This window comes from Malurus melanocephalus, unplaced genomic scaffold, assembly GCF_030028575.1.
Source record: "Malurus melanocephalus ecotype Western Australia unplaced genomic scaffold, MMel_1.1 scaffold_644, whole genome shotgun sequence".
NCBI lineage: Eukaryota > Metazoa > Chordata > Aves > Passeriformes > Maluridae > Malurus > Malurus melanocephalus.
Genome location: NW_026623876.1, coordinates 2,619 through 13,015, shown reverse-complemented (window position 1 = coordinate 13,015; position 10,397 = coordinate 2,619). Strand labels below are relative to the sequence as shown.

The following is a 10,397-nucleotide window of genomic DNA, read 5'->3' as shown; positions in this document are numbered from 1 at the left end:
GCCTTTGGCCACTTACGCTCCCAGCCTGCAGGAGCTCTGTCACCAGCAGCCAGTCCATCTGGCTCTCAAGGACACCAAGAACACGGCAGGGAGAGCAAAGCTTTCTGAGCAGATGGATGATGAGCTCCACAATGCAGCTGGCCACAACAGGAGTGGCCAGCGTTGCTGCTTGTTCAAGCTATGGGATTGCTTTCTTTGGGGTTTTGCTGAAAAATACTAGTGATCCTCTTCATTTTGTTTAGGGCAATCCAAAATATTTTCTTCTTTCTCCCTGAGCTACCTCCATGCCGAGAAGTCAGTGATTCTCCATACCAGAGCTCTTCCCCTGGCATCCATGCTTTGCTCTGCAGAAGCTCATCCAATTCCTATGAGAAACACCCAGGGAGTGCCTGGTCCCTCCACAGGACCCCAAGACTGTGTCTGGCCAGTGACAGCACCAGCTTTGATGCCTTAGGATTTTAGCTTCTCTATTTCCATGTCTTTGTAACCCTGTAATTGTTTAATGGATAACTGCAGACTCCACAGACAGTGCTGAGCTCCTGCTCTCCCATTTTTACACAAAACAATTCCTCTGCAGCCCCAAACTCAAGGACACCTCCCTGGGCCAGGCCCCAAGAGATGGAAACAACAGAGAATTGGGGGAGCCAAGTTGGAGTTTTTGACTGCATTGGCTGCAGCTGCAATTGGAGGATTCAGCAAATCCCGATGTGCAAATGGACAAAAGTGAGAAAGGGTGAAAAAGCCGTGAGCCATTGTCCATTGTGGGTGCAGCCCCTGGCTGGGCTGGGACTGCCCTGAATGGCCCTGAAGGCCCTGCAATAACAGAACTGCTTTGGATTCTCTGATTTTTGCCTAGCCTGTTTCAGGTGAGCAAGATTTAGGCCTCAGCTTAACTCACGTCTCTCCATCCCGCTGCCTGTGCCAGGCTGCCTGCTCCTGCCTGCACCTCCACCGGGCCTTTGGGGCTGCCATAGATGGTGTCAGCAGCCATGGGTTTGCCTGGGAAAGCTTGGCATTGTTCTGAATTTCCCTGGCATGAGCCTGTCTTTGCACTGGAGACGAAAGCTCAGCCAGTCTCAAGGGACAGTGGCTTTGGATGTCCCTGAGGAGCAGGGGAGCGGCAGCCAGTGGGGACACAGCACCCTGTGGTACCCACATGTGCAGCACTGGAAGCTGGGATAGGTGCATTGTAGGAACTGCAGTTTGACCCTGCTGCTGCTGCTGCTGCTGCTGCTGCTGCCAAGAAGCCCATGCAGTGACACTGACCCCATTCCCAAGGGGTCTGGGTTAAGAGCAAATCAGCCCAACCAGGGTGGCCCTGCACAAGGACCATCACAATCCTCCTTGCAGTGACCATGGGAACCCATTTCTTTTGAGCTGCCTGCCTTTCTGGGCATGGATCAAGTGTGGAGCAGCACAGGAGAGCTTTCAGCTCACTCTTGACCTACAGCATGTGAAAATCCTCTTTTATATTGTTGCAGCTTCTCATGTCTTGAATGTTGAAACACATGGGTGTGAGACCAGGGTTGTTTGGTTTTGCCCAGGAGGGAGCTCCTAGCACACTGTGTGTCACAAAATTCATGCCTGGCCCATGCCAACCAAGGTGCCAGGTTAGGATGCAAAGCATGGAATTACGAGTGTGAATATTTATTCATGGGCATGAGACGTCCCAGCCAAATCAGGGTGCCCAGGTGTGGTTTTATCCGAGGTCCTCAGACCCATCAGGCACTCAGGCAGCACAGACTGAGCGCTGACACCCACACTGACACATCTCCAGTCACGGTAACATTTGGCAAAGCTGCTCTGTGGCTGTTTGTTCATGGATCCGGGTGTCYTTGAGTCCCTGTGGCTGAYCTGTGACACCAGACCACGCTGGGAGGGTCTCAGAGCCTGGGATGCTGTGGTACCTTGGTCACCCCAGCTGCTCTTCATCCCTCAGGGACTGCTCTAAGCCTCCCAAAAGCAAAGTCCTTCTCTCYAGGKCYGRGCTGTCCTTTTGTTTRTTTTACCTCAGCACGAACAATACCSAAGTCTGCAATAAAACTCCACTACCTCATCGCATCGCAGTGTGTCATGAGAACTAATATGTATTTTACCATTAACGCGCTTCCGTGCTATAAAGACTGATGGAGCGGTGCGGGAAGGGATGCGGGACGCTTTGGGGTCGGTTTGCGCGGGGGCAGGCGCAAATCCTGGGGACATTAACCCGGGTGGAAAGGCCGGTTCTCTTCCAGTCCTGCTCCTCCCGCGGGGGTCTGGCCCCCTCCTGCGGGCGGGCGAAGGACGGCGGGGACGGCGGGGTCCCCGGGACGGCGGGCTCCGGCAGCACCGCGGCTTTCCCCGCCCGGGACGGCTCTCTCCGCCCGGGACGGCTCTCTCCGCCCGGGACGGCTCTCTCCGCCCGGGATGGCTCTCTCCGCCCGGGATGGCTCTCTCCGCCCGGGACGGCTCTCTCCGCCCGGGATGGCTCTCTCCGCACGGGATGGCTCTCTCCGCCCGGGACGGCTCTCTCTGTCCGGGATCGCTTTGTCCGCTCGGGACGGGTCTCTCCGCCCGGGACGGTTCTCTCTGCCGGGGATGGCTCTCTCCGCCCGGGACGGCTGGCTGTCTTCGCTCTCCGCCCTCGGCCCCCACCCATCCCCGGTCCGTCCCGTCCCGGCACCCCCGCTGCCCTTGCTGAGGAGCCGCCCCCGGCCCGCCCCCGGCCGGCCCTACATAGCGGCGGTGTCCGCCCCGCTCCGGCCCCGCTCCGCCATGGCCCCGCTGCTCCGGCTGTGTGCCCTGGCCCTGGCGCTGGCCCTGCTGCCCGCCGCCGCCGCGCAGGACGTGGCGGGAGGTAAGCGCCGTGGGGCTGGGGGGTGCGGCCGGCGCTCCTCGCACAGCACCCCAAAATCATGGCCGGGCAGTTGCCTTGGGCCGCACTTTTGCGGGATGTCCGGTGCGGGAAGCAGGCGGGCACCCCGCGGGCTGAGTGCCGGCATCCAGTGGGTGCGGTGACCGCTGGCCGGGGCGCTGGGGCCACTCAGAAAGGGGACGGGCAGTGAGGGATGGGGAGGGAAGGCCCTGTCCTGGCTGGGAGTTCCGCACGGTGGGATCCGGTGCGGCGTGGCGTGTMCCGTCCCTTCGAGTTCTGGAAGGTCGAGTGGGCGCTGGAAGCGGAGCTTTGCTCGCTGCTTTTCCAGTTTCCCCTGCCATGGACCTTGCATGSCCAGAGGAGCTGTGGCTGCCCCTGGAAGTGTTTAAGGCCACGTTGGACGGGGCTTGGAGCAACCTGGGAGAGTGGGAGGTGTCCCTGCCCATGGCAGGGGGATGGAAGAGATGGGCTTAAAGCCCTTCCTGCTCAAACCGTTCTATGATTCCATGATTTAGTGATGATAACGGCTCAGGTGAGAGAGYTGGTCATTTGCCTGACCAAAAGGCACTCAGGCCCCTGCTGTGATGGCCCTTTGGAGGAGATTTTCCTTCAAAACAGGAGAGACTGGCTGGGGCAGCCTCAGAGCAGGAAGAAGATGATGGGAGTTGTCAAATACGCGTGGGAGGGGAGCAGTGGGTGGGGGATGGAGCAMAGCCCCCCTTAGTGCTGCACCAGGTRGWGGWAGCTGTGGCAAAGGGTGGGCACCAYTGCCTTCAGAGCATCCTGAAAAGTCTGTCTGCTCTTCCAAGCAAGGAACTGCTCTCCGTGTGATGGTGCCTGCATGGTGGCTCTGGCAGGGAAGAGATTGAGGACCAGCACGATTTTGCTCTTTCTTCCACCCCAAGCTACTCACTTCACTCCTCTTGTAGCCAGCTGTCAAAAGCATTATCCAAGAGGCTTCTAGCACAGCAAGAGCTGCTCTCCCATCTCTGTCCCCGAGGACTGCAGTGCCATCCTGTGTGAGCAGTCTGGTCCCCTGGGATGGGGCATTTGGACAAACCCAATCCCAAAGGTCTGCAGTGTCCTGGAAGCAGCCCATTCCCAAACAGCTCTGAGTGGTGACTTGGACTTAATGACTGGGAGGATGATCCCCAGCTGGGAGTGCCAGGAGAGGGGATACCCCTGGGGAAAGCAGGGCCCGGTTAAAACCACAGGTTCTACTTTTGYCCACCACTGGCCTGCTGTGGTGTGGGAGGGTGTTTTGTGACTCCAGCTAAGGAAACATTCCTGGAGCAGCACAGGCACCGTGGTGCTTTTCCAGCCTCAGCTGAAGAAATGGGGAAGATGCCGCTTCGCAGAGTGTTTAAAATCTGCAATCTCAGCCTCTTGGGTGTGTAAACACCCTTATCTGGGCTGTGTTAATCAATTGCCCAGTTGTTTGGAGGGCTGCACAGAGCATGTGACTGCTGACAGTGGGTCACAGCTGAGGGTTCCTGCCAGCTGGAGGGAGAAAATGCAGCTTTACTGATTGTGAGGGTGGAAAACAAGCACCTCTGGGACTCATTTTTTCCTGATTACAACACTGCTAAGTAGTGATCCTTCATCCAGCAGTGAGCGGTCAAGCAAATTTTATTTTGCTTGTTTTTTTTTTAGTTTTGCTTGTTTTTTTTTAACAGCTATCAAACAGGCTGGTGCTTAGACTCTTAAGCAGGGGTGAGTTTTAAATGGCTGATTCTYGAGGGTTTGGGAAACCACCCTTCCTGGGGAAGCACAACAAGGAATTACAGGTGTAAATATCCTGTAATATCCTGTAAATATCTTCCAAAAGCACTGCTGCGAGCTGTAGGTGAGCTCAGAAGGGTGACTGGACTGGGTCAACTTGTCCTGTGTTCAGGTCCAGACTTTATCCATTTTCCTGCTGCCCAGCTGGATGCATCCCTGGGGATGCCATCATCTGTAGTGGCACTGGTCCCGAGAGCCACCTGTGTCTGCAGAACTGGGGTCTTCCTCTGCCAAAGGGAGGTGGAAACAGCTTTGAGCATGGGCACAGATTTTGGCTGCAGTGCTGCTCCCATCACCTGGGCTGAGTCCTGCTGCAGGAAGGTTTGGATGCATTGGCTGGGGTAGGGTACAGCCCTCATGTGCAGCAGGAGGGCACCTGCAGGATTGTGCCCCCTGCCATCATCTGGTGCTGCCTCTGGTGCCACCTGCTCAGCACTTGCCCTCATCCTCATGGGGTCCCTCCATGCTGACTCCAGCTGTGTGCCCTGGCTGCTCTATTCCCACAGCAGAAGCTCAGGTTTTTAAGGAAATAAAACCCAGAAGAGGAACTCAMAGCTCAGGGCTTTGACAGCAGAACAAGCAGATGAACTTCTTTTGTGTTTGGGCCTCCCACTGTGACACAGGTCCAGTGGTGGGTGAAGCAGTGGGTAGGAGCTGGCTTGGAGGAGTCCAGGGTTTTAAACCACTGAAGCTCTTCAAAGTGCTGAGGTGTCYTTTTCTTTCCTGCAGAATGTCGCCAGTATACGAACAGGAGCTGTGAAGAGTGCCTGAAAAATGTCACCGTGAGTAGCAGCAGTGAGACTCCCAACATGTCACTATGTCTGGAAACACGGTGCTGTTACAGAGCAGTTTCCCTTCTGGAAGGGGTCTGGTCCCCTGCCCTTGTCCCAGGCTTGCTGCAGATCCCACCCACCCATGATGGTGAGAGGGCAGTCCCTCTCTGGTGCTCTGGAAGGACGTTCCTAGGAGCTGCTTGAGTTTTGTTGGATACTTTTTTTATTAGAGTAATGGAATTGTTGAGCTGCTTCCTCAGATGGAGGACTTGCTTGGAGAATGGRCTGGACTGGCTGGTCAAGATGCCCCTTGACCAGTCTGTCTGTGGGACTGGGTGGATCCAGGATGTGTACTGGTGTCCTGGCAGTCTCTGCTGCCTTATCTTGGATATCAGCAAACTTGAACTTGAGTCAGATCTCACAGCTGATGTAGCCAGAACCAGTTTAACCAAACCCTACTGGATGCTGGGGCTGGGRGTTGGAGCYACCAGKAGAGGAGCRTGCAAAACCCTGCAGATAGTCTGGCAGTGGCTGGGCACACACACACCTCTCCTGCTCAGCAGCTTTGTCTGTGTGGAGTGCTTTGTCTCAAAGGCTTTCTTCTTATCCTAACAATAAACAGAAAGGATTTGGTTATTAATTGTGCAAGCCATGGTGGGATTCTCGAGGCTGTCCTGTGCAGGGCCAYTAGTTGACTCAATGATCCTTGTGAGTGCCTTCCAGCTCAGGATAGTCTACAATTCCAATCCAGAAGGATTGCATCTGAGCATCTTTACTTGCTCTAGAATGCTGTCCTCCCCTCTCCTGGTGCTGTCTGTGCTGACCCAGCTGTTGCCCGTGAGCATCCTGGTGCTGCCGGGTGGTACCTGGTTCCTGCATGTCAGAACAAAGTGTGGCTCACTGGGCTCACACCAGTAACCCCCTGCTGCCTGGTTCGTGCCTTCCAGTGCCTGTGGTGTGCCAGCAGCGGGAGGTGCATGGAGTACCCTGTGCGAAGGATCCTGCCCCCGGCTGACCTGTGYGAGCTCCGCTCTGCGCGCTGGGGCGTCTGCTGGGGTGAGTGCCAGCCCGGGSTGGGGACTGGGCGAGTGCTGCCTGCTGGTGGGAGGTTCCCCTGCCTCCCCTTCCCTCTGCCGGTGTAGCARTGACAGGCTGGAGTCAGGCAGGGTTCTGCAGACTTCCTGAAGCGTGGGCGGGGAAGCGCAGTATGAGCAGTTCCCTGCCTTCTGGTGAGTGGGACCCGTGAGGATTTAGCTCCTCCAAAATGCATCCCTTATGCTTTGGTGAGATGGAGGCTCCAGACATGGCTGGCGCCTGTGAACAGGAGAGGAGGGGGCTCTGTGAGCCTGTGCAGCCCTCGCTGGTGTCTCAATCCCAGCAGCTCTGTCCTCTGCAGCTGGCACATTGCTCCACAGGCTGCTTCTGGCTCTTCACATGGCTCCTGGAACCAAAGAGTGGAAACTTCTCTGGGAACCTTTTTGTGCTCCTAGTCCTGAGTGCACCACAGTCCTGCTCAGCTCTTACTCACCTGAGAGACAAGCCTCTACCACTCCACATGCAGGTCACCTCTGGGAGCTTTTTATGGTGGACAGCTGGTTCTTGGCTCCCTCTGCTCCTTSTGTTTTCTGAAGTATTTCTGGAGAGATTGGTGCTTTGTTTAGATCAAGCTTAGTGCACATTCGTGCTCAGACAGGACCCAGCTTTTTGGGGCTGGAACAGGAAGGAAGCAAGCTGGGGCTTGGTGATGAGGAGCYTGGAGCTGAATAGTCGTTGCCTGTCATCTGTTGTGCTTGAGGCTGGGCTCTCTTGTCTGCCCACAAGAGTTCAAACTGCTCCTCTGCTTATGAGGGAAGAATCTCCTCTTTGTGAGCCCTGTGGTATGCTTTTCTGAAACTCCTGTAAGACCTTCAAATGTTAGCTTTGATGTGAATAGCTTCACAAAAGGTTTCATTATAGAAGAACACATTCCTCAGCTTGCAAAACTTGCTTTAGAGGAGATTAGTCCTGTGGGGGATTAGCTCTTACACGAGCCTGCATTTTTGGTGTGTGTGGCTTAGCCTTTACCATCAGCTGGAGGAGTGCCTGGCGCTCTGCCACAGACCTGTCTGTGTGGGAAGGGGCAGCTGAACCCCAGGCTCACCCTGAAAACAGGGTCTCAGAAGCACTGATGCCTCTGCAGGCTTTGGAAACAAGTTCAGTGCTGCAGTCAGCTCAGCCTGGAGTACCTAAAAGAGGATCTATTTAGGAAATGAGATAAAAAGAAGTTTTTTACAATGAGGGTGATCAGGCACTGGACAGGTTGCCCAGAGAGACAGTGAATGGCCCAACCTGACATTCAGGGTCAGGTTGGATAGGCCTGTGAGCACCCTGGTCTAGTGGAAGATGTCCTTSCCCRTGGCAGGGAGTTGGACTAGATGACCTTCAGAAACACTCTGAGCAGGTTCAGGTGCACTGGGATTTCTGTACCCTGGCTGTTGWGTGCAAAGTGGCTCCTAAACAAATATTTCCTCAGGCTTAATTCTCTGAACAGTCTGAATCATACTTGGAAAAAACTGCTCTGTGTTGTCGCCTGAAATCCTTGGCATCAGATGTGTCAGTTTTGGCTGGTGTCTCTGCTGCCATTGCTGCAGGAGCTGAGCAGGACGAGCAGGGACCAGGGCTCACTGCAGCTGCTGCTCCACCACCATGTTCCTGCAGGTTTTGTTCTGWGTATGAGCAGGCAGATCCCCCCAGCCCTGGGGATGCATGGCACTCAGGGGCAGGGAGCAGCACTTGGCCTTCAGCTGCTTCAGCAGCACTGCTGGCCCCAAGCCAATAAATGCCAACAGGTCTTGTTTTAGTTTATCTCTCAGACACCTATAAGTGCTCATCTCACCAGAGATGATTTCTGAGRCTGGCTCATATGGGCAGTAATTCCTCCCTGTCAGAGGTTGTTCCTTAGCTCTGAAGCCTTCACTTGCTGGTTTGTTTTTTTTTCCATGGATGGTTACTTTTCACCTGGATTAGTGATTAAGTCAGATCTGCTCCTGGTTTCTGCCGGAGGAGTTTGACTTGAGTGTGTTTGTCCTTGCCTTTTTAACAGCCAGGAACTGAGCACTCCTGTCAGCAGCTACACGTCCTCTGCTGGTGTGTATTTGTGGTGTATTTACAGCTAACAGTGTCCGTTTGCTTTCCCACATGGTCACACATCTCCAGCCCAATGACTGAAGCTGCTGGTGACAGTGGTTGTATGTTCATAAAYAGGACAAGAGGAAATTGCTTTAGGACAAGAGGAAATATCCTCAAGTTGCACTGGGGGAGTTTAGGTTGGATATTAGGAAGAAAATTCTTCAYTCAGAGGGTAATCAGACAGTGGCACAGGCTGCCCAGGGCAGTGGTGGAGTGACAATCCCTGGAACAGTTCAAAAACCATGTAGCTGTCACACTTGGGGACATGGTTCACTGGAGGACCTGGCAGTGCTGGGGGAACTGTTGGACTTGATGATCTTAGAGTGCTTTCCCAACCTTAATGATTCTGTGATCCTATGATCGTGTACTGTRACTCCAGGCAGCTGTGTCTGAGTGAGCTGAACATGTTTTGTCAAATCCCCTAGTGAACTTTGAAGCCCTCATCATTGCCATGTCTGTGGTGGGAGGAACGCTCCTGATGATGCTGGGGGTGTGCTGCTGCTGCTGCTGTTGTAAGAAAAAGAGCAAAAAGCAAGTATCGGGATGGGGGGGGGTCCCCTGATTGTGTGGAGCAGCTCAGATGCAGCCCCGTGCTGCTGCAGAGYTGAGTGCTGAGCGCTCTAAGGGGCTTTTCTGTGTGCCAGGCCAGACAAGGATGATGAGAGAGCAGCCAGGGAGCGGGAGAAGAGGCGGGTGCGGCAGGAGGAGAGGTGAGTTTGTAGCACAGGCCCTCGGGCTGCAGAATGATTTGGCTCCTGTGTGGGCTATCAGACATGATGCCAGGAGGCACGTGGGGCTCAGCACACGCGGTGAGTGGCTGTTTCAGCCTGAGCTCACACACAGGCCTCATGAGGAGTGTCATGCTGGGGTGACTCGTGGATGCAGCACCGTGAGCATTGCGTATGCAGCTCCCTGAGGGCTGCTGACGTGTGTGGGCTCTGGTGGTCCCCAGTGCCTCCAGGAGGTGGGATGCTGAGCAAACCTGCCAGCCTGGAGCCCYCTTGGTGGGAAATAAGCAGGGAGCTGTGGCTGTTCTTGCTTGGTTTTGTATYACCAGTTACTGACTCATGGCTTTTCTGTTTGCTTCTTGCAGGAGAGCGGAGATGAAATCACGGCATGATGAAATCCGAAGAAAATACGGTACAGTGCTGACATGAGAGTGATTCAAACTAAGCTTTAGTTGAAGCAGCCTCAGTGACTGTGCTCCCTTCCATGGTTACAGCTGTAGATGAGACCTGGCCAGCAGGACAAAYGTAGTCCCTGCTTCTCTTGGCTCAGTGAATTGCTCTCTGGGGTCATAGTGTRTGAGCCCACACAAGGGCTATTACTGCTGGGCAGAGAAGAGGGAGTGTACAAGGTTCTCCAGAACCTGTGACCTCCAAGCTGGCCATGTGGGAGGAGCTGATGGAGCTTGGCTGGAGGGGAGAAGCAGAAGCTGGCAGCACCATGCTAATGCTTGATACCCTTAAGGCACAGCCCGCCAGTAGCCCAGTGGCAAGCAAGTGGCTGGGAAGCCAGTAGCCTGGGCTGTGGGGCCAGGTAGGAATGAGAATGCCCCCAGCTGCAGGAACACAGAGCAAGCACCAATCCCACCACACTCCCAATCYCACTGGTCCTCTGTGCCAGAACCTGTTCCCCAGGAGGTGCCTCAGTTTCCTGGGGATGGGAGGAGCGGGAAAGCAAGTGCAGGAACAGTTTTGATTTCATTTGGGTCTGGCTTCTCTGCTTTTAAGTCCAGTCTGACAGAAGGGGAGTGCAGAGGGAAGATTGGCCAGGCTGCTTTACCTGCACTGTGCATGGACTGCCTGGGACAGGAGTTC

The 10,397-nt window shown here is 55.0% G+C and overlaps 1 protein-coding gene across 1 annotated transcript; it reads left to right on the top strand.

The window, feature by feature from the left end:
- Positions 1 to 2,713: 2,713 nt before the first annotated feature.
- Positions 2,714 to 10,390, top strand: PTTG1IP (PTTG1 interacting protein). Its single transcript, XM_057383622.1, has 6 exons — positions 2,714 to 2,836; positions 5,366 to 5,418; positions 6,357 to 6,465; positions 9,003 to 9,108; positions 9,222 to 9,287; positions 9,671 to 10,390. The coding sequence occupies exons 1-6, from the start codon at positions 2,755 to 2,757 to the stop codon at positions 9,732 to 9,734; spliced, it is 480 nt and encodes a 159-aa protein (XP_057239605.1). The 5' UTR covers positions 2,714 to 2,754; the 3' UTR covers positions 9,735 to 10,390.
- The last annotated feature ends 7 nt before the right edge of the window (positions 10,391 to 10,397 follow it).